Here is a 24,657-nt window from a genome sequence, read left to right on the forward strand (position 1 = left end):
TGTAAGGTAAAATTTTTTTTTTTCAAATATCATGTAATTTTAAAGATTTATTTTTTTACATTGAACACATGCCCACACGCACACACACACACACACACACACACAATTTGATTTTATTAAGTCTTAAATATATGTAATATTATTTAATACATATTAAAATCAAGGACTAAATTTAATGCTTTATGCCCAACAAAACATTGTATTATTAATTTAAAAGTTCAAAGTTCAAGTTTTTGAAAACTCTACTCTTATTTTCTCTGTGTAAACGACAAAAACACAAATTTTTGAAAACAGTGACGTCATGCGCATGCATGTTACGTGTTCAGTTTATAGAAGTCCTGGCAGCAGAATACAGCGTTTTTAGTCGTGTTTGTGGATCTGTGCGAGTTGACGGCTGTACACAAAAAATGCAAAGGCGGGAGGGGGAGGCAAATCTTTGCCGTTTTTAGTATATCGTTGTCGTGTAAACGTACCCTTAGATTACATCATCTAACTCTCATTTAAAGTTGATCTTTAAAACATGAATTTAATAATGTTGTTAAATGTGAGCTTTAGCAAATCTAAATTTGAAAATCCATTATCAATCTGTGCATCATAATGTTGTGATGCCTACATTCACTTGTAGCATTTAAACCAATTGATTTTTTTTTATGTTTTATTATGGTTGAAGCTTTTGTATTGCTCTTTGTGTTGGATTGGCTTGTTCTTGCAGATTCATTGGTGGTATAGGTTTTCTAAAGGAAGTAAGAGATAGAAAGAAAGTCCTCCCGTTCTCAGCCCTCCCCCTCAGCGTTTGTGAAGCGTTGTTCTGAAGAACGAATGTTGTGTAACACCTGGGTTTGAGTCTTCTTTGTGGACTAGCATGTCATGCTTGTTAACGTTGAGAGGAAATAGAAGTGTAGCACAATGCCAGGCTTAGCATGAGGGGAAGAAGGATTTTTATTGCTTGTAGAGTATTGAAATGGACAATCATTTTAACAAAGAGTCACTCGTCCAATACATGACAGGGTTTACAAAGTAAATATAACCCTCAAGCTAGTGCACCAAACTTCAGAAATAGAAGTTATTTAAAATAATTAACATCAGATTTATGAGAAAACATAATTGTCTTTTAAACTCATAATCAACCAAGTTATTTTTATTTCAATGTATTTAGTATCAGTTACTAATGAGAAGCACATATTGTAACATGCCTTGCATTTCTGAAAGCCAAATTTGATACTGGTCCTGTATCCGTTTGAAGTCCATGTAAAATATTATTTGGTTGTCGGATCACACACTTTCCATTGTGACGGTGTTTTTTTGGCCTGTTCCAGAGAGCAGAGAGCAGAGAGCAGATAGGACACAAGCCAGCAAACTGTGAAATTTGTTCCATCATTTGAACAATTGCAGCCTAGTGGGTTTCATTCAGTTAGTTTATGTTCTAGATAGAATTAGATAAATTAGGCATGGTGCTATTGTGTTCCTCTCCAAACTTTACTATGCTTTTATTCATAGCAAAATGGCTACATGAACTGTCTCAAGGTTAAGAATACGAAAAGTGATTAGGTGTTTTGCTAGCCATAGGTTATGCTCAGTATGCATTAGTAACTTCTTAGTGAATGAATGTGCTGTGTATCTTACACTTTATACTTCCCACTTTTCTTTAAAAATAATAAGTGAAAAAGTGGGGTTTGGTTTTGATAATTCAAAAACATTAAATCAGGGGGTTTCAAACGGTTGATTCAGTCCGTTACTCCTAAGGCTCCATGGAAAATGTGAAAATAACAATATTAAAAAAAAAAAAAAAAAAAATATATATATATATATATATATATTTAGGTGCTGTGAAAACCCCTGCATTAAATTGTATTTTTGCCCTTAGAATATTCTGGTGCTATTTGGTCATTTTTGATCAAATCATTTTGCTTTATTTAGTTATTTATTTTAGAATTTTTTACTTCATCAGAATGGTACGTAAAGGTTTTGGCACTTGCTGTGTGAACACACACACACACACACACACACACACACACACACACACACACACACACACACACAAATCATGGACATTCGAAAAAGTAAAAATTCACACTTGTATTGTTCACATTGGAAATGAATGGGAGACAAATTTCATTTATTGGAAAGTTTGGTACTGCACCCAAACATGTTACTGAAAGCTCATTTGTTTTTTTTTTAGATATCATACACAGATTTGGAACACAGCTTGTTTAGATTTATGGCTTTGATTTTCTCACAGTTTTAGAGTAGAAAGTGTTTTGGAAAATATGTATTTCATATACAAATTTAAAATTGTATTTTTCATAACAATGAATGTAAAATGTTTTCAAGTGCACTTTTTTTCACTTCATAAATACTCTGCCAAGTGTTTTCTTTAAAAAGAGACCAAAATAAGTCTGTGCTCCAAAGCATTACAGATTTATGACCGTTTAAGATGGTAATTTCACTTTCAGGTCCATGCTCAAAAAGTGAATAAATGGATTATAACTACTGCATAAACTTATTTCAGTACCATAAAATCACCTAAAAATATAAAATATTAAATAAAAAACATTAACGAACTAAAATATAGGACAATCATGTCATTAAAAAAAAAATTAAAAATTCGGTCATTTTTGAACATAAGACTCCATTTCACGACAGACATCATGAGAAGCGACGATACAGTAGCTTTCTGTTCAGTGTGTCAGATGTTGATTCAGTAACCGTTCCATTTGATTCAGTGAATCATTCCTCAGACTGATTAAGCTTTTAGTATGATTCCTGTTCAGGTTTGTTTTTGTGTGCAGCTTGTGACATTATTTTATTGTCATTAAGATATTACAGTTTTATTACTATTTTGAATTGTTTTTTATTTAATATTTTTTTAAGTTTTCATTTTAAAATGTATAGTTTTAGTAATTATATTTTAATAGTATATAATAGTAATTCAATTTTATTTTTTAATTTTTAATTTCAAGTAATTTTTTCTTGGCATGTCTTTGCTGTACAAATAGAAATATTCATATGTTGGTATGCTATTTTGAACCGAGCCCATATTCTCTGAATCACTCCATTGAATGAAGTGTCACTTCCTATGCATTAGTGTTGGGACAACAGCACAGATCTGTTCGACACAGTTACCGCCTGGTTTGCGTTGTGACAGACCGCCAGCAGGGTTTCCCCTCCCGCCTCCGCTCTGTAATTATCTGATAAGGTATGCGGTGCAGTGAAAGTTACCCACAATCCCTCCCCACATTCCAGTGTCCTGCTGGCCAGCAGAAAACAGTGTGTTCTCTGTGTAGAGTACCACTGACCTCTGCGCCACTCCCTCCATACTTTAATGAAAGTATCAATGCTTCAGGAACTATACCTGACCCCTGGCAGACCTCTCTAAACACATACGTACGTGGACTGACACTTTTTGTGTTTGGGCATACTTGCTTACCTGAGGTTATCTGTCCTACCGCATTAATATTTATTTAAAGTTAAGATTACGTTTGAAAGGTCAAACTGTCTCTCTCTTTTCATTAGAAAACATTTCTGTGATCCAGGCAGTGTAAACATGAAACCCAGTGAGCTTCCTGTATATAGCATTTTTAGTCAATTCACCTTTATTTATATAGCGCTTTATACAGGCTTGCTTAGTTGGGGACACTTAATGTTCAGCAGTATTATTGACTCGACTGCACTGACACTATTGACAAGTAAGAACTGAACTGAACTGAGCTTGATGATGACATCACTGTTTTCTGCAGCTGCTTTATAGCCGATTAAGCTGAATTGAACTCATTCCATAATTGATGAACTTTTGACAGTTATTGAACCAAACTGAATCAACACTGAACTGATTTCAGCTGAATAATGGCTGTTTCTGTCCTTTTAGAGCTGTTTTACAGCAGATTTGAATTCTGTTTAACACCGTGTCCTAACTACACGCGCCACAACGCCACGGCACATGATAAAAAATATCTTTTCCATGTTAATCAGAGTTTTTGTCCTAACCAGCAGTGACGGCGACACGCAACGATTCTATTTTAGAAACGGTTTCTATTTTTCTGCGACGTCGCGCTGGAATAACAAACACAAAGTGTGGCAATGATAATCTCAGGTACTGTTTATGTGCTTAATTTAATGTTAAAAGTGTGTAATGTGACTTTGAATATCATTTAGTGCTCCAGGATAATTCACCTCAGATCTTGAGATGAAACAAATGGAAACATGAGCGCTCAAACTGTGAACAAACAAGTGTATTCTTTGACAAAGATTGTTTTAGTAACTCCAGTAGCCTAGGCGATGTATTTGAATAATGTTTAAATTGTGTAATATTTGTGAATTTAATTATGTAGCCTACTTATCCATTATCTTGCAATTGCCTTCAAGATCTCTGGTGCTGTGCACTTGCCGCGAGAGCCCGCCCACTCGCTGTTCTGATTGGATGTGGGTTTTGATTGATTTTGACGCATCTCGCAGTCGCATCACGTCTAGTGTGAACAGACAAATTATTTGTCACTGGAATCTTATCGCATCGCGTCTGGTTTGGACACGGTGTAACACTGTAAAGCCTCTATATAAATAAAGGTGACTTGATTCGACTTGAATGAGTTCATTTCGGCTATAAAGCAGCTCTGCAGAAAACCGTGACGTTATCATCCAGCTCAGTTCAGTTCTCATCCAGTAGTGTCAGTGCAGTCGAGTCAATAATACTGCTGAATATTAAGTTTCCCCAACTAAGCAAGTCAGGTGACAGTGGCAAGAAACCCAAACTCCATATTTGACAGAAATGGGGAAACATTGGTGAACGGGGCTGTTTATAATTTATTATGCAGAATAGTAAAGAATTTTTGTTTAGTATCTTGTTAGTACAAGGAACTTTAAGTGGAATTGGAAAAAATCCCTAACAACTCACAGCCTTATATAGTTGTCACACACACTTGTGAGAATCCCAAAGAAATATCTGGTTACTATGGTGAGAAAATACAACTTTTTATACTTTTATATGATAGAAAAAAAAAAGTTTACTTTCAGAATGACTGCTGAAGGTTGAATAGATTCCAGCCGAACCAATGCATTTCTTAAAGGGAAATTCTGATCCTCAATTTGTTAACATGTTTAACATGTTTCATTCTACTAGTTGCAAGTTCAAAAGCAGATAATAATAGGCATCTGATAGTGTTTGATTAAATAAGATCCTCTAAGGTTTAGCTGACTTTTAGATTACAGGATGACAAATATGTGCTAGAGTTACATGAGTTAGTGATGTTTAAGCTGCCAGTGGAGTGTAAGTGAAGGGAATGCCAACACAAAGGACTGTACGCTTCAGATTACTTCATTCCTTCACTGAAGGCCTGTGTGAATGAGACCGATTTGAGGATATCGTTTTTCCCATTTCCCAATGTTCACGCTTGGCTTGAGCAGAAGGAAATTATAGGTTGCTTGACGTCAAAATCTTGACAATCTGCTGAAAGCTGAGAAAGGGATTTGCACATTACCGATTTCATTCACTTGAGAAAAAAAATCTAGGGTTGGTTGTCAATCGATTAAAACTTTTAATCAAATATTACGTTATTCTGATCAATTACCCGATATTTGGTGAGAAAAGCCTCCCAAATTAAGATCATTCAAAAGCATTAAACTGAGGGATTTCAAACTGAGGTTCGAGGACTCAATAAATAAGAATATTTTACAAATATTCTTTTATCACATAATATTTTTATTTTATTTATTTGTTTATTTATTAGCCATAAAGGCACTTACAGTCTTTATTGACTTTAGAGTATTGTTTGAATATTGTCAATATTTTTGCTATATTTCTATATCATTGAACATAAATCTAGCACTGTTTTTGTTTTAATTTAATTTAATTTCATTTCATTTTAATTATTTTTGTCAATATGCTACATTGAAAGCCCTAAAAACTTCATGTCGCAGTTCAGGTTGGGGTTTGCAAGGCGATGCGGAGTGAGTGAGGCACTACGTGCAGCAGAACTCTGGGATGGTCAGATATTTCTTTCAGAGTCTGGCTTTCAGGACATTACAGACCCACTGATGCAGAAACCCCTTCACAAAGACTCTGTCAACAGAAGATAATGGAGTACAAAAGACTTTAATACAGTCACTTAAAGCTACTTTAATGCAGCTCGGGCATCGCTTTGAGGATGAAATGACAGTCCACATGATCGATTAAGGATTAAGGGCAACTGTATTTTTTTCCCAGAGTTACGCTTGCATGCTCTCTTTGTGGGGGTATAACAAGGCTTGTCTGACTTAAACACCTCTTTTGGCTCAAGCCTGTTGCATGGAATGGACAGAATGTAGATTCTACGCAGTCGCTTCCGTCCAGCTCTGTCTTTTTGTCTGTTGATGAATGTGGCTTTTATTCTTGATGTTTGTTGACACTTTCCTAGTGGAGGGATTTTCTTGTAGGCTTTCTAATACTTGGCAAAGAGCTGAGTCAATCGCACTTGGCAACCAGGAACTCCTAGGACGTCCTGCTCGTCTGCTTTTGTGGATTCTCAAAGGCCTGTGGGGTGATGGACAGGGTGCAATGCTCTCATAAAGCTCATCACATTTAGACTGATATGCCACATTGCTGATGTTAGGGATCACCCAGTTCTAGAGCCTTCTTGTTCTTGTAGAGGAGACGACTGTTGAGTCATGAGGTAATTAGAGGGGTATGGCCATCCAGGTTGGTCTCGTGTGTTTTTTTTTTAACTCTGGGAGAGGGTTGTTTTTCTCAGGGATCATACTATATCCCTTGGTCTGACATGCTGCATTTACTTTGAATACGCACAGGAAGAAAGTCCCACTTTTTTTCTTTCCATTTCACGTTGTGTGAAATGTTGTAACAAGCCAAGGCAGATAATTTTAGTTGACTTGCACGGACTGTTTTTAAAGGATAGGCTTGCAGACTTCCACATTCCGTAAAATAGTAAAGTATGCACAGTGGAATTCTGAGTCCTAGTGGAGAAATACCAAGGAAGCGTGATATAATCTTATTCAAAATTTCTTAATTTTGACATTTCACATAACTGCGTTAAAAATGCATATTGAAAGTGCAAAACAAGGCAAATTTTTTAGTTACTGTGTTCCAAAGAATTTTTTTTATTTGTACATTTTTTATAATTTTTTACACAAATAAAGATATTTTTCATGAAATCTGCAAGCTTTCTATCCCTCCATTGACAATCTACACAACTGCTCCTTTTAAGCCCCAGAAAGGTAATAAAGACATCATGAAAGTAATCCATGTGACTCCAGTGGTTTGTAAATAAAGTGGTCAATTATGTTTTTTTTTTTTTTTGCGCAAACAAAGTACTTGTGTTGCTTCATAAAATTGAGGTTAAACCACTGGAGTCACATGGATTACTTTTATGATGTATTTACTACCTTTCTGAGGCTTGAAAGTGGTAGTTGCGTAGCTGTCAATGGAGGGACAGAAAACGCCCATACAGTCAACTGTAGCCATTGACTTCCATAGTAGTAAAAAAATACTATGGAAGTTAATGGCTACCGTAAACTGTCTGGTTACCAACATTCTTTAAAATATCTTCATTTGTGTTCAACAGGAGAAAGAAACTCATACAGGTTTTGAACAAGTTCAGGTTAAATAAATTAATTTTTGGGTGAACTATCCCTTTAATGTTAGAGATTGTTTTTGTTTGCTAGCCACCATTTCTATCCCGCATGTAAATGCTGGACTGATGATGTAAAACCCCAGACGAGTCTTCTTGCTTGTGTCCGTTTTTTAAATGCGTCTTGACTGCCGTACATTTTGACATTAATGACAACTGAGATCCTAGTGTGACATGGCTTGCAGCTGGGATCATATTCATACAGTCTGACAAGCAACAGTTGTAAATATGAATCTTACAGTGTACACACTGCAGTTCATTAAGTGAGTCAGGTGTTGATTCAGTTGCTGCTCTGTCTGATTCAGTGAGTCAATTCAGTGAAGGATTCATCAGACTGATTCAGACCTGTCAAAGTGTTGTCCTTTTGAATGATTCATTAAATGAATAGTCTCATAAAAGTAATTAGTTAATGAATAGGACTACATTGGATGCACTGTATGTTTAGAAACTTGCACTAAACTTTGGGATTACCCAAACGGAATCAGGTTGCAGTACATGCAATGCAAAAGGAAAGCACAAGTGTGCCACACCTCTGTAATTAACACACATGTGTAATGTTGTCATCCTGATCTCTCTTTATAGAGCGAACATGTTGCTCTGATTGTAACATGAGCTGGAGCGTCTATTTTCTCTGATAGCTGTGGGGAAATGTGTGAGGATATCTCACATTCACATAGCGGCAATTGTTTAGTGAACAAAGCAATGCATTGTTCATTGGTCAGTTGTGAATCTCTAAGGTCATTGTAGTCTGTGTAATTATGTGCCTTGAGGAATTGAAAGTAGCCTGATGAGGCACGGAATAAGATCACGCTCTTTGTGTTTGTGCTGTACTTGCCGCAGGCTTTACTCTTCACAGAAGAACTTGTGTATACAGTATGTGGCCCTACTAGAGATGGGCATTCTGGTCATTTTGTCTACTTGAGTACAGATAAATCAACCTTCCATTTGTACTCTTTTTGTAATTGTACAGAAGCTTGGACTTTTGGGTTTGGAATGTATTTTTGTATAACTTGCTGCTTTCTTTTTCAGGGTCTCATGCTATGACTGTCATGTTTCTAAGAGGGTGTATATTAAGGGTGTGTTCACACTTGGCATGTTTGGTTGGATTAAAATGAACCCTAGTGCGATTGCTCTGTTAGTGCGGTTTATTTGAATACGTGGGAACGCTGCCATCCGAACCCTGGTGTGCACCAAACAAGCGGACTGAGACCCCTGAAAAGATGGGTCTTGATCTGCTTCCAAACGAACTCTGCTGCAGTTCGACTGAAATATGAATGCTGAAGCAAACCTGTTTTTTTCTCTTCATAGTCGTGATGTTGCCCATCACAGGCATCAGAACCGCGTCTCCTCACAGCAGATCTGTGTTTGTGTGTGTGATGGAGGGATTCCTGCTGCTGTTTTGACTCCTTTACGCATTTGATTTTATTTCGGCTACCCACACACAGTTCCATAAGCTCCATACCAAAATACATGTAATAAAAGCCGACCAATCAGGTTGTGAACACATCCCTATGCCTTTAGGTTCGGTATCTTTAGGTTCAATGTTAAAATGCCAATGTGAACGCTAAGCAGACCAGGACTAAATGAAACCAAGTGAACCGAACTACAAGTGTGAACACACTAAAAGAACTATGGTATAGAAATGTTTGTCTTTCAGTAGTTAAGAGTTAAAAAAGAAAGTCAAGAAATTCAGTTAATGCATTTTTATAATTTATAATTACAGTCACGTCAGAGTAGTACTGTGCTAAACGTTTATATGAGTTCATACTTGAATTTTTGTAACACAGACCATCTGGAGATGATGAAGATATGATCTGTGAAGAAAGCATTTGTTTTGATGCAGACATGTGCGTGGCTGTTGATGCCAGACAGACAAAGATTATTTGTGCTGTTTTATAGCACCTATTCAGGTGTGTTTTACACCTGTGTGCCTTTGATCTAACACTTCTATGATAAAAAGGGCTTATCAGACTATACGAGTCTTCTGCTCACCCACCTCGCTGCTGAGATGACAAACTCAAGTCAGCAGCCAAAAGGTGGTGTGGCAGTGCCTTCTCATTCAGCAATTAATGTAGATCTCAATAAACATAAGCGTAATACAGATAATACACACTGTGTGTGCTGTCAAGACAACAATCTGATTGGAAATGACCTTTCACTCAACTCTGGTCCATTAGCTATGAAAGCCTGTTTCTGCCAGAGCAACAAATAAAATAGATGAAACCCAATTAAATGTAAGAAATTTTGTTTTGTTTTATTTATCTGAAACAGACTTCCATATGTATTTTCTTGCTGGCACTGTTGGATTTTATTTTATATTGTTTTCTTTATTTATTTTTATTCTGAAAAAAACTTTCAGAGTATATTTTCTTGTTGGCTCTGGTGGGTTGTTTAAAAAATAAAAAAATAAAAAACTTTTTTTTTTTTTTTTTGTACTCTGTCTATGTGATATTTGTTTTTGAGGCTTACACCTATTTTGGAGCTTAAACAGCTGTTTTACATCTCATTAAGCAGACCTGAATGCACTGAAATGAACATTTTGGCAGATACCGATAACCGATAATTCTTTATATTTGGAAGAACCAAGCACTTCTACATAAATCAAATATATACAATACAGTAGCCTAGTTTGAACCAGTGTAAGATTCCTTAACATTTACAATTAATTTTACACTCCTATGGCCAACTTTCTTTGTAAAAAAAAAAAAAAAAAAAGGCAAAAGAAAAATCTATTTCCTTACAAAGAAACAAAATAATTCCTAAATAATGCAAACAAGTCATTGGAAAACACATATAACGATTCAGAATGCTTGTGCCATGGATAAATAAAATGAAATAGCTTTTGCATGGACTATAACTGTATTTTCCTTTTCTGAGTGATTCCAATCATATTTCAAGCCATTCAAAAGTGCACATCTGATGTGTCTCAGCTGAAGGAAATAATCCATTATTTATCAGCTTTAATAAATCTGCAAAAAATTTTTATCGGTCTGATAAACATAACATTAAAAATGAATATGTATCGACTGAAACCGATATGGTGGCCATGCATTCCTAATTTTAAGATTCATAATTGCATTTGTCTTATCAATGTAATGTAATTGAAATGTGAAAGATAATTAAATATCCCTACCTATAGGCTAAAACTGTACTTTATAATTCCATGTAAGATTTGTAGGATTTGCTGTGTGATGAAGGTCAGGTCGGTTGACAAACATAAGAACAGAGCTAACAGCGCTTTCTGTTATCTGTTCACAATCACTGAAGGTCACCTTCAGCCAGACGCTCGTGTCTTTGAGCCAAACGCGTGATTGACTTCAGAGAGGGACTTCAGTTTTACAGCCGATGAGGCTTTTGCTTTTGTATGGCAACTGCAAATAAGCCTGTCGGCTGTTTTAATAGAATCTGTCAAGCAGAAGAGGCCTGTGTATCCATCACCAGGACCGAGACTGCGAATGCTCAATATTGGAGGATTAAAACGCTTTATGAAATGTCTGTGTAGCAGTACTGTAATTATAATCGTGAATGCTGGAGATCTACTTTGCTAATTTCAGTAAACCGTGTGCGGTGTAAAGTGCTTACTTTGGTCTGAGAGGCCCATGGCATGTTTTCCATAGTGTTTTTAGTCATCTCCAGATGTACGGTTGTATAGTGTTTATCTGATGTCTAGAGACTTCAAAGTTCTTCTGCAATGAAGGAAAATAAACTGAGCTTCATTCCAGCCTTTTTGTGGTGCCACAGAAAGTCAAAACACCTCTTTCTCTCTTTCATCTTTTTTATTTATTTATTCACGGGCGACACTTTAACATTGGGGTCATTTCTATGCAATATATTTTATGTGCTTATGTATTTAATAAATTGGATAAAATGTCCTTTGCACAATTTACAGATTTTAGTTAAATATTTAACTTTAAAAGATAATTACAGAAATCAGTAATTTCAGAATTTGATTAAGAAAATGAACTTGCTCATGTAAGTTACATGCTAGTCTTGCGTAGCCAGACCTTCAAGCTAGCGGCAGATAGCAGCTTTCACTGGCCAAGGACCGCCCATTATGACATCTGACTGACATGTAAAACAACCAATCACAGATTGTTTTGTTCAGAATCAAAAGTTGAAATCCCTATAATACCAGTCCAGCTTGTAAAACTCTTGGACATATTTTAAAGAGTATATGCCGTGAAGTTCACACAGTCCATCCAGCGTTTAGTAGGTCATAAGCGTTCATCACAGCTGTAAACACAACGGCTTTCTTTTTCCATGAGGGGGTTTGGCGTCACAACGGCTTTGTTTCCTTGCAGACCGTTAAAGACCATGACACGCAGATGACGACTTCAAAACTCCTGAAGTTTTTCTAATTTTGTGTGCCTTGTGCATCAGACGTTCAGCCAACGGTCTGAGACTAGCTACATGCTAATGACTAACTTTATTTCAAATTTTTTTGGCTATTGTGTAAACAATCAAGTTATAATTCATAAAGTTTTAGCGTTCAGAGTTCACCAGGTACTGCATAACAGGAATGACCCATACAAATTTTATTATATCTGTCAACTAAAAGCATTAACAATCAGGCATTAACAGGCTGTGGCGTTCCTCACTGTTGTTTCATTTATTGCAGGAACAAGGCTAAGAACTGCATCTTGTGTGTTTTAACACGCACGACTAGTTTGTGTGTGCTCGCCAGGCAGTAGCTGATGACGCTGAGGTGAGGAGTGACTGAGAAGCAGGTGGTGAAAACTGATGATTATGGTTTTGTGTTCTGTGATCAGTGAATGACATCTGGCAGAAGTCACTCACTACACCTGACCACACAGTCAACATCACAGACCTGCAAGAGATATATATTTGATGTTTGTGTTTATATATGTATTGGAATCACTTCCACCTTATAGTGTCAGTAAAGCCTTTTTTAATGGTTGTTCTTAAGACAATAAGACATTAGTCACTGGCCACAAGGTGGAGGTATTGTTAAAACAAAGCACAATCACCATTGTTGTGGTCAAGCTTTTGGTCAAGATTCCAGAGCCAGTGTGAGGGATTCCATTGAATGTCCCCGGATTCTATGGAACGACAGATCTTATTTCACGATAGACATACTAATATATAGTAAATATACCATATATATATATATATATATATATATATATATATATATATATATATATATATATATATATATATATATATATATATATATATAGAGAGAGTTCAGATGCAAAAGCCTCTAAGTGCCATCTGAAATTTTCTTCTAGAATGATCATTTTTATAAAGCTTGTTAATTTCACTTAAATGACAATTAATAGGTACTTTTCATTGCCATTTAAGTGAAATTACTGAACTTAAATATACAAGCTTGTTAAAAATGATCATTCTAGAAGAAAATTTCAGATGGCACTCAGAGGCTTTTGCATCTGAACTCTTCATATATATATATATATATATATATATATATATATATATATATATATATATATATATATATATATATATATATATATATATATATATATATATATATATATATATATGAAGAGTTCAGATGAGGTCAGACTATTGGAACAGCAATTTTGTGCAGGACATATTGGGGCTTCAATTATTTCTTTATTTTTGTAGCCCACAGGCTATAGTTATGTCACATCTGAAAGATAAGTAGTAAAAGCCACAAAATGTTTGATTTAATAGGGTTATCATTCCATCGATCACTATAGGAGATTTACCAAAAAATGTACTTGACATTTGGCTTGAAATGTCATATTGTATATATTTGTCCACATTTACTTTTCCACAAAAGTTTTGGTTTATAGGAGGCTGACTGAAAAAATATACTGACAATTAGACTATTTATTCATTGTAAAGCCACAATTTTTTTTATTTCATAAGGACTTTATTATAGGAGGTTCACTGAAAAAACATTCAACTCGAATAATTTGTTCGTTCGTTTATTCGTTCATTTATTAATCTAAAGCCACAGATTAATCTGTCTGTCTGTCTGTCTGGTAACTGATGTATATAGTCATTATATTGGGGAGACTCCTCTTGAAATCTGAATAGAAGTGGACACAATACAGCAGATGCATAGTGCCTCAGCTGACCACTAGTGATTGCTTCACTGTTGTTTGGCTTGTTTGTTATGCGGTGTGATGGCGTACCTCAGGAGCCAGTGTAGTGGCGCGTGGTCCTGCCCACATCACTTCCTGTCCAGTTACGAGGAGGAGGACTGGGCCAGAGGTTACTATAGTTAGCTGCAGCAGGTTGTTTTGTTGTCTAGCTGGAACGTTTCCTGTGGGTGAGGACAGTGTGTTTCCTGTGCTGTGTGTGTGTGTGGGGATTTTCTCAAGGTGCTCACAGTCAGGACTCAGGACTCAGGTTCACATCCGACACATTCACAGCTGACCGGCACCGGGGAACAGTCTGTTCTGAGAGAGTGCTTCTATTTATACCCTCCTTCACAGGACTTTGTTGAATTCAAGGCTTGTCAGGCATGCGCACACCATAACACACACAAACATATTCCGTAGTTAAAGATGACATGTGTGATTTCTGCGCCACCAAACGAAATTGCAGTCTATTTTTTTCAGCAAATCCATCCATCCATCCGTCCTTCCGTCCGTCCGTCTGTCTGTCTCTGTCTGTGTGTCTGTAACAACAAAAAATTGTAAAACAAAATTGCGGAACAATCATTGAGATTTTGGAAAAGTTAATATAAATCCTACTGTATGGCTTTGTGTGAGGAACAGACCAAAAGTCGATATTCACTTGTAATCCCTCCCCCCTGGCAAAGCTTAGATTAAAAAATGGTGCATTGATGATGGTCACACCAGGATTGATGTCACTGACAGCCGCCAACTCAAATATGTGGAATGGAGAATGAAATTAGAGAGTTGCAGCGGAAGGTGAAGATTTGCAATAAATAATTACATTTATTTTGTTCCTCGCCCAAAGTTATTCTTTTCACTGAGCATTCAGTCATCATGATTGGGAATTTGGGGGACTTTTCATCATTCTCTACTGGCAAACCATGAATCTAATAAGCTACAAAAAAAGTTTGTGGATGTAGCTTGAAAGCTTTAGCAATTAAAAACCATTAATCAATTTGTACAATAACAGTATGTTGGCTCATATGACGACACATACAGTATGTCTGTGTGTGTGTGTGTGTGTGTGTGCTGGCGCAGATGAATTTGACTCGTCGAGGCAGGAGCTTGATGTTCTCTCCTCAGGGCACCATGTCACACTGCTTTCGCCAAATGAAAACATGGTCAACGCTCAAGGGGACAGTAAATCTACCTCCTTTAATGGAGGACGTGTTCACAGAATGTCCTGTGACAAGTCTGCCCACAGACGTGTTATTTAATACCTGTCGGTGCATAGAAAAGAGCAGCCTCTCCCTTATATCTCACCTCTATCTGTCTTTCACACTTTAATTTAAACCTGAAAACAACAGGAGATGATGTTGAGGTGTTCAGGCATTCATTAAAGCGCTCCCCCGCTGCTGGTTATGGGGTTGTGACCCGTCTGCCCTTTAAATTTCAAGTGGCTCTCACCCCTGACACATTCACCCCGTGCTAATTCTGCTCATGGCAGTGAGGTTTGAAGAGCTAATGCATGCAGGCCTGGGCTCTGTGCTTAACCCCCTCCCACAGGCCGGCCTTTTGCCATTTTGATGCCTGGGTACAGATTTATAGATGTACCACCTTGGTAACCATGGGGAACCGTGTTAAGTGGCTTGGCTTGAAAGGCATTGGCTTATCTACTTTACAGCAGTACTGACATACTGGAAAATACATTTCTGACCACTAGGGGTGCAAAAATAGAAGTTTTTAATATATATATTATATTATATTTAATATTTAATTTATATTTATTAGATCAAATAAATGCATGCATGTATGTATTTATGTATGTGTGTGTGTGTATATATATATATATATATATATATATATATATATATATATATATATATATATATATATATATATATCTATATCCATCCATCCATCCATCCATCCATCCATCCATCCATCCATCCATCCATCCATCCATCCATCCATCCATCCATCCATCCATCCATCCATCCATCCATCCATCCATCCATCCATCCATCCATCCATCCATCCATCCATCCATCCATCCATCCATCCATCCATCCATCCATCCATCCATCCATCCATCCATCCATCCATCCATCCATCCATCCATCCATCCATCCATCCATCCATCCATCCATCCAAATTCTGCACACTTTTTTTTTTTTACAATTTAAAATAACTGTTTGATGCTCAAGAAACATTTATTATTATTATCAATGTTGAAAACAGATGTTTTTTTCCCAGGATTATTTGATAAATAGAAAGTTTAAAAGAACAGTATTTATCTGAAATAGAAAGCTTTCGTAACATTATACACTACCTTTCAAAAGTTTGAGGTCAGATGCTTTTACATTTTTTTTTGGAAGGAAATTAAAGAAATTAATACTTTTATTCAGCAAGGAGGATGCATTAAATTGATTAAAAATATATTAAGTAAAGACATTTATAATGCTACAAAAGCTTTCTATTTCAGATAAATGCTGTTCTTTTGAACTTTCTATTCATCAAAGAATCCTGGGAAAAAAAAGTATTTTCACTAATTTTGGGGGAAAATATGCAGAGTGAATTTACACGTTAAAATGGATTAACTAGAGCTGAGAGTATCTCAGTTTTATTGAGTTGTGTTGTGACAGCAGCTAATTATATTTTACACACTTTGGCTTTTGACCTCGTAGAGTCAAACACACTGTGTTGATAAACTTGTAAATAAGGCCTCCTATTCTAATAATGTCATGTCAGAGCCATGTGTGGGTGGCGGGGATGATCGTCTGGTCAGGCAAGCTTGGAAACTTCTGTAAATGATCAACATGGATGTTAAGAGTCTTCTCTTTAACTGTAGCCCTGTGTGAGGCACCGGTTAAACTTTGACCTCGGAAAAAGCGTGAAGGAAAGAAAAACAATGTCGGGCTCCTAGCACACTGCATGTTGTCTGACGATCGCATCCCCCCCAGGAGAATCTCGCAGAAAAGTGTGTGCGAGAATGCATGTGTTTCCTTTCCATGGCTAACAATGCAGCTCAGGAAATATGTCAGAACAAAGGCCAGACATCCAGGCTCTTGTTCTCAGTGTGCACTGCTGAGGAGGGCTGGGATACACTCATAGTCAGAACCGTGAATCCAGTTCAGCTGTATGATAAAAGTGAGGTTGGACTGGTTGACACCTGGAGGTTCTTCTTAGACTCACGGGACAGAAGGCTGTGCGATGTCCCTCTGGACGGTGAGTTGCTTGTTGACCTCTCTATCTCTCTATATGGGCGACATGGAGCATTACAGACTTACGACTAGTGAGAATTGATGACAGAATGTGTAAAAAAAGACATTTACTTTATACATAATATACAGTGCTGTCCAAAAGTCTGAGACTTTATTAAAAATCTTTCCTTTTTTTTTGTAATCCTGGAAATAATCAAGAAAATACATATTTAATAATCTGCACTATTTCTAGGTCACTTATCTAAAACTGATCATGTTAAACTTTTTATACAGATTATGAGATGTTCTTGCAGACTGGGGAAATCATGCTGAAAATTCACAGGAAGAAATTACTCTTTAAAACTGAAAACATTAAATATTACTCGTTTCACTGTATTTTCTGGTCAGATTAATGCAGCTTTAGTGAGTGAATGAAAATTGCTGTATTAAATTAGAAACAGGGTTCTTACGATCATGGAAAACATGGAAATGTCAGATTTATTACTTTTGTCATGGAAACAAATAAAATCTTAAATCATGGAAATGTTTAGAAAGTTCTGGAGTGAGAATACATTTTCCTGGTTCTGCTCTGCTGTAAAATACTCCATGAGCTAGATATTGTTATTGTGTTAAAAAAAAAAAAAGAAGCATATTTGATTTGTGAGCGAACAGTGTCGTTTTTTTTTTTTAAATGAATTGGTCAAAACGATTCACAGAATGGTCGGAATGATTTAATCTGAATCAAAGGTATTTCAAAAATCCATATGGAGAGTGTAGTAGAGAATGTATTTTTATTAGTGGCCTTAGACGTTTGGACCCCTCTATAGTTTCACAGAATGTAGATTTATTAAGGTTGATATAATGACCGGAAATACATTTTGTTGTATTTTGATGTATATTATTAAGTGAAGTAGTGTATTAAAACTGAGTTTGAAATATGTTTTTTGACTAGGGTTGAAAAGTGGTAATGGTTCATGATGTGTTATTTCAGTATGACCCGTAACATTACAAAGCGAAGGCTATGTCTGTGATAATACTGATATTTAAATCACAGCCCCTCAGGCTGTGTTTTTCAGCTCTTGTCTTATCTGACTCTGAATCTGGGTTAAGAAAAACAAGACACAAAGTGTAACCAATACGGCTCCAAGTCCCGACATGTCAGTGAGGTTTGCTACAGGACAGGTAGAACAACAAACCAGTGACGATGTTCCTGTTTACTACTACAACCAATGCAGCACCTCTTACAGATTGCCACAGTCTGGGATCATTGTTTGTCTTTTTTGCTGGAGGGCATGAGCGTTTCACAGTTTTCCTGTGCTGTCTAAATGCGTTTGTTTGTGAATGGGGTGACTCTGGTGTCAGCTTAAGATTGCCAAGTTACTCGAAATTGATTTCTGGCTGCTGCTAAGTGGGACAGGATTTTACAAAACCATTCATGTTGAATTAATGGTGCCTCTAGGATAAAATAATGGGGTTTCCATTCCTTGTAAACTGTTTTTGGTTTTGTTGTTGTTTTCTGGCACCTAGGCTTGAGCAAATGTACCCGCAGAAATGACACCATAATAATCATGTTATTTAAAATGTTATTTTTTTCAGTGCACTACAAAATATTTCTCTAACAAATGTAAAGTAGAAGTAGTAAATGTAGAAGTAGCTTGAACAAAAAGTTTTTAGTAGGAGTAGTCAAGATTACTCTAAATGTTGCTAACAAAAGTTGCTTTATTGACCTTATTTACTCAAATCCCAATTTTCCAAATTGAGCCATCTAAACAATGTTTTGCAAGGTCCCAGCATGCATAGCACCTTGAAATAATAATGTGGGAAATATTATTTAAAAATTATCATTGCTTTTACATTTTACTGGCTTAATGTATGCTGCTGTAGCTGTCATATAGTTTAGAGTTCCTATTTTTACTTAATTCAAATTGTTTGATCTCATTGTGTTTGACATTGCATTGAGGTATCTGTGCAGTTTAATATATTTATCTATCGGTGTAATATGTTTGCCAGTTTTAAGAGGCAAATAATGCCCATGTCATGTAGTGAGCATTGAAAATCAAACATAATGATAAAAAAACAAGGTTTGTAGCTCCTTGCATTGCTAAATGCTAAATAACCTTTAGCTACTTAGAAAGGAATTTCATGAGATTTTTCATGAGACTACTTTTTTTGAGTTTTCAAAAGTTGTTAGTTGACTTAACTTAAATTAACTGCATAGGTTGACTAAGTCATTTTTATTTTACAGTGTAGGTTATACAGTAATATTTGATTATTACTGTAGTTTGGTGGATAAATGCACAGTTCTTGATGGTGCATGCTGATAGGTCCTTAACTCAATCTGTTGCAATCACATCATTCTCTATTGGGCACAGCTGATTGGTTCCTGCTGTATCAGTAGCCAATGAGCTCGCTGCTCAACCTTCAAATACTTGGTCATCATTTGCTGTAGCAGTCCAGCACACTTTCAGAAACCCTCCACCTTCCCCAGCTCCACCTGTATAGATCTGCTACGGGTAATTTGCTTATGCAATATTGTATAGCAGCAGTATGTCTTACTTGCTCACAGCAGCGTGTTGTGTATGTATTGGCAGTAGCAGCTGCAATAACCAATAACCAACAGCATCAGCAGTGTAGCAGATCTATTCCGGCAAGACCAGACATATAAACATTGTCATAACCATTATGCCAAACACTCAGAGTTGTCATGACAGAAATTGTAGATTAGTCATAATAATTGGTGTTTCACCAATTCTATACATTGTGATTGCTGTGCAGTTTGAAGGACAAACAAAATTACATTGGGTGGAAGGAACTTTAAACAACAGTCCTGTCATTAGGACTCTTCCCCACATTGTCTGCTTAGTCCATTAGCATCAGTTGCCACCAGTCATGTTGGTTGGTCTGAGGAAATAAGCTGCTGATGAACAAGAGTTCACCAGCAAAGGTTAGAAGCACAGACCATAACAAAGAGTCAGATGACAGATCCATGAAAAGCTTGAGGGCTTTGACAGTGCTGGCATGGCTTCGGCACAACTGTTTTGATGTATCTTGATGGCTTTGTGTTGTGAATGTCTCAAATTCCTGGTCACAGTTCCTGCAGGTCATTGAACCTGGGTCTATTTAACCCTCAGGGATGGTCTTTATGTGCACTTCACACTATAGGAGCCCACAAGTGAAGCATGTCTGCACAAGTGAGGCATGTCTCCTCAGTCGGGTCCTGCTGGAGGTTCTTCCTCTTAGTGACAGGACTTTATGGTGTTTCTGCGCTACTGGCCAAAACAGTGACCTCGGAATTTGCTCTTGGGAAAGAGGTGGTATGGCTTCTGTTTCCATATTGTGAGTCTTTAATGAGAATTGACGCTGAAATATTTTGGATCAACAATGGGATCCAATGCTCTTTTTTTTTGTGGCTGGATGTCTCAAAAAGTTACTCAAAAATAAATTAAAATGGCTGAATGATGAATTGGTTAAAGTCAAAATAAATATGCTATTACCAACACAAATACAGATTACAAAGATTTCCCCTATCCTTCATCTTAGACATCCTTATCTGTCACTGAGCCTTTTATTTGTTTCAGAACAGAAATATTCATTCATAGAGTGGAGTATTACGAGTAATATATATATATATAGTATTAGACAGTGGGTGTTTATTTTCTTTGCTGTCTTGCTCTTTCTCTTGGATGCCTACACAGACACATTATTCTATCTCATAATAGCTTTAATATGATATTTGTGTGTGTGATTCAAAGTCATCCATGGAGCAGGTTATAGTGGGACGGGCTCTTCCCTCCCTCTCTCGGCTTAATGCTTCAGTCACGGGCCAAAACTCTCAGCCTCTGGCAGTGCGGCACACTGCAATGTTCCAGCTAGGAGAGTAATGGGATTAGCTATCTCTTACATAAAATGCTCCCCTGGCAGCCCTGCATGCCCCTCGGCCATTCATCAATGTGGAAAGACACAGTAGTTATGAATACAGTGGAACCAGAATGCTCTAGAGAACAAACGCAGATCTCATTGCAGTGCAGTAAATGAGTTTAGAGCGCAAAAGAGCGTTGTATTTTCACAGGCATTACTGTATTGATGATCTTCAAACATTATGATAAGAGTTCATTCTAATTTCAATAGGTATCTATTTTTGCCAAACATGATACTTTTTAAGAAATGTAAAGTTTGAAAATGTATTAACACTCAGCAGCATTGAAAGTTAAATCGATAGCTGTGGTGTCATCGTAATATTTGCATACTGAATTGATTGGCTCTTTTTTGTACACATATTTACATACTGAATTGTAATTTGGTCTTTTTTTCTCAAATCACATCAACAGAACACAAAATGCATGCTGTGGAGATATTAAAATAGGCAGAAATGAGTGTGCACTATTAAATATCCATTATTGACCTGAATGATTAAAGATCAGCTGATAATCATCACTATAGCCAATATATTTTGCTTCTCTGGCAAGGTGAATGTTATAACAATAAAGCAGTGTGTGTTTGAATTTATACCCCAAGTATGTTGTGCAAGGAATGGTCATCATCTTCTAACACCTCACAGATTCCCATGAGGAAGAGCCAGACCTCACATAACAATGGATGGTGTTTGAATGAGGGATGAGAGAGACTTACTGAGAGAGTCCCTCAATGGCTTTTTACTGCTTCATTCCTTTTTTTCTTAATGGAGAGGATGTGCAAGCACAACCTTCATTAAATGCATAGATGATTACATAGCAGTCTGGGGGTCGAGCCTGCTTGACCCCGTTATGCCCCTCTCTTTCAAGCATTGTCCCTGTGGGGGAATCCTCGGGAGCTGATTAGAAACATCCTCCATTAGAAGTAAGGACCACAACATGTCACAGCAGTGACCAAATCTGCTTTCAAAATGCTACATATACTGTATGTGGAAGTGGAATCAGATTAGCCTAATGATTTATAATTTTTTTTAAAAATTTATTTAATTTTTATACTACACATACTTTATGTGGAATCAGTGTAGCTTAATGTTTTGTTTTATTTGGTTTTGTTTTGTTTTATTTCATATATATGTATATATCCTGGACCACAAAACCAGTCACATGGGTAATTTTTTTTTTAATTGAGATTTATACATCATCTGAAGGTGAATAAATAAGATTTCCATTGATGTATGGTTTGTTAAGGATAGGACGATATTTGGCCGAGATACAACTATTTGAAAATCTGGAATCTGAGGGTGCAAAAAAATCGAAACATTGAGAAAATCGCCTTTAAAGTTGTCCATTTATGTGGGCGATTGTGCTGCATTCACTCACAAAAATAAATGTTTTATACATTTACGGTAAGAAATTTACAAAATATCTTCATGGAACATGATCTTTATTTAATATCCTAATGATTTTTGGCATAAAAGAAAAATCGATAATTTTGGCCCATACAATGTATTGTTGGCTATTGCCACAAATATACCCGTGCGACATGTGACTGGTTTTGTGGTCCAGGGTCACATATATATAGGCGGGAAACGCTGCCTGGCATAGCTGAATGTTCCTTCGTAAGGATGAATCTCCGTTAGGCTGTATGCTTGAGTTCCCACACTCCCTCTGATTAGCTTCCATTCAATAGCGGGCTTAAACAAGCACTTGTTCAGGTGGAGGAAGAGACCCCATGAGCCATCTCAGAGCTTTGATAAGATACTGGCACCAAATATCCTGAGTGAAGAGAGTTGAAGAGGATATTCTTCCCCGTTTTCCTCCTCTTTTGCCTTTTCTTTCCCTCCCTTTCCCCTCCTTTGTGCAGGTTCTTAAAGGCCCACACAGAAATGTTCAATTTCGAGACAAAGGGAGTCCAATTAAAGCTTCATTGTGGGGCTGGTGCGGCCCAGGATACTTTGGCTAATCCTGCTACCCCTCCTCCTATTTTCTTTTCTCCCTCGCTCTCAGTTTGAGAGTGTTCAGTTGTGATAAAATTATGTTTTGCCTCATGCCAGGCCTTTTTGGGATAATCGGCATTGGCTGATGATAACACGTCCATTAGGCCGAGTAACAGAAGTAGTAGTTCCCCCTTCCATGCATTTCAAAAGCAATGAATAATGCACATGTTTCTAATGGGTTTTTGTTTTTGTTGTTTTTTCGGTGAATTTTAAGTTAATATTGTGTAAAATAAGTGATATAATTGCTGTATCTTAAATTGTATTATGCAATAACAACAAAAAGTACATGCCAGTATTTTCAGTCTATTGACAGTATAAATATATTTCTTACTATTCATGTATTTGCTTTGAAACTTTTATTTTAGAATAATTTATGCACTATGGTATTTGTTAAGATTTAGAATTGGCTTTTATATTTTGTTAATTTTGGTGATTTAATTTCTGCTTTTGTGAAATGCACTTTCTGTAAAGCTGCTTTGAAACAATATGTATTGTGAAAAGCGCTATACAAATACATTTGAATAGAATTGAATTGAATTTAGCTTTAATTTATTTTTATTTCAGTCTAGTGATTTCAGTACTTCAACTTTATTTCTTTTCAGTTTGTTGCCAAGGTAATAATTTTCATTTTTTCATTTTAAGTTTTTAATTTATTTTTATATTGTATTTCATTTTATTTCAGCCTAAATTTAATGGAATTCATATATTTAATATTTAATAAATGCAAAAATAAACCTCCTTTAGCATATGCTAAATTAATAAATGTGTTATAGTTAAAATAATTGTGATATTCATCAAGATTAATTTTATGCATAGTCTACGACATTATTGGGAAATTATTGTTAATATTTATTTTATATATTATCTAGTCCTGTTATCCTTTCTACTCTCTTTTAAATGGTGTCTGCCATTGAAAAGTCTTTATCAGTCTAATGCTAGCGTTTAAGGACCATCAAATATCCCGGTACTACTTTTTTGTCTCACAAACGAGTGCGAATGTCAGCATTTTTTGCATTCTACATACTCATGCATATGTTCCTGTGAGCACATGCTCTGGGTTGCTTAATGTCCTGTATTTTATGCATGGATGCAGGTTTTCAAGGGCAGCTCTTCTTTGGTAGAAACTGGATCCTTTGAATGAGAAATTTCTATTCATTAGTCAGACGCTTGTCATGTGTCTCCATTTGTAGACTGTTCAATCCTCTGAATGGCTTTAGGATCAATAGGAGGAGGTGAAAGGGTAATTGATTTCATCGGTCACTGATGTTATGTTGAGGTTTGCATCTATTTGTATATGTAAGAACTGGTACAGAGGTGTATTAATGTGCAGAAAGTGATATTGCTTTGGTTTAATATTATTCTCCCTGTAATATACACTAAACTGAGCATTAAGGTTAAGGGAAACCTATAGATATGCCTATATAGAGTGTTTCAAATCAGTCACTCAGCATATCATATGATGTCATGGTGGTTCACCAGACCTCAACATTCTTGTACAGACATACAGTAGCTATGAGATATGAGAGAGAGTTAAAATTGAAAATGAACCTCCTTTTTGCTGTGCGCACAGAAAACGGGTCTGCGGAAGTTATTCTAGAGGGAGTTATTCATTTTCCACAGTGAATAGCATGTATGGGACTGAGTGTAGCACTGGCTCATGGTGCAGTATCTATAAAAAACATCAGCCGTAGGGCACGCACGCACACACACACACACACACACACACACACACACACACACACACACACACACACACACACACACACACACACACACACACACACACACACACACAAATCTAATTTGATTAAGCACAGCCACTCTCACTGTTTTTCCCACAGCATGCTGAGCAAGCT

The 24,657-nt window shown here is 36.5% G+C and overlaps 2 protein-coding genes across 10 annotated transcripts in view; one reads left to right on the forward strand and one right to left on the reverse strand.

The window, feature by feature from the left end:
- mettl5 (methyltransferase 5, N6-adenosine) overlaps positions 1-24,657 on the reverse strand; it is a 410,912-nt gene that overhangs the window by 237,438 nt on the left and 148,817 nt on the right. The window lies entirely within an intron of this gene.
- The window catches only part of tns1b (tensin 1b), a 228,962-nt gene that overhangs the window by 7,322 nt on the left and 196,983 nt on the right, over positions 1-24,657 (forward strand). For 3 of the 9 annotated variants that reach the window (XM_079880490.1, XM_079880493.1, XM_079880480.1), the window contains exon 1: positions 16,555-16,918. The exons of the other annotated variants lie outside the window; for them this stretch is intronic. In XM_079880490.1, the coding sequence (XP_079736616.1) occupies positions 16,904-16,918 (15 nt within the window). In that variant the 5' untranslated portion in view covers positions 16,555-16,903. Of the gene's footprint in view, positions 1-16,554; positions 16,919-24,657 lie in introns of those variants that run through there. 9 annotated transcript variants of the gene reach the window in all.

This window comes from Squalius cephalus, assembly GCF_949319135.1.
Source record: "Squalius cephalus genome assembly, chromosome: 9".
Taxonomy (NCBI): Eukaryota; Metazoa; Chordata; class Actinopteri; order Cypriniformes; family Leuciscidae; genus Squalius; species Squalius cephalus.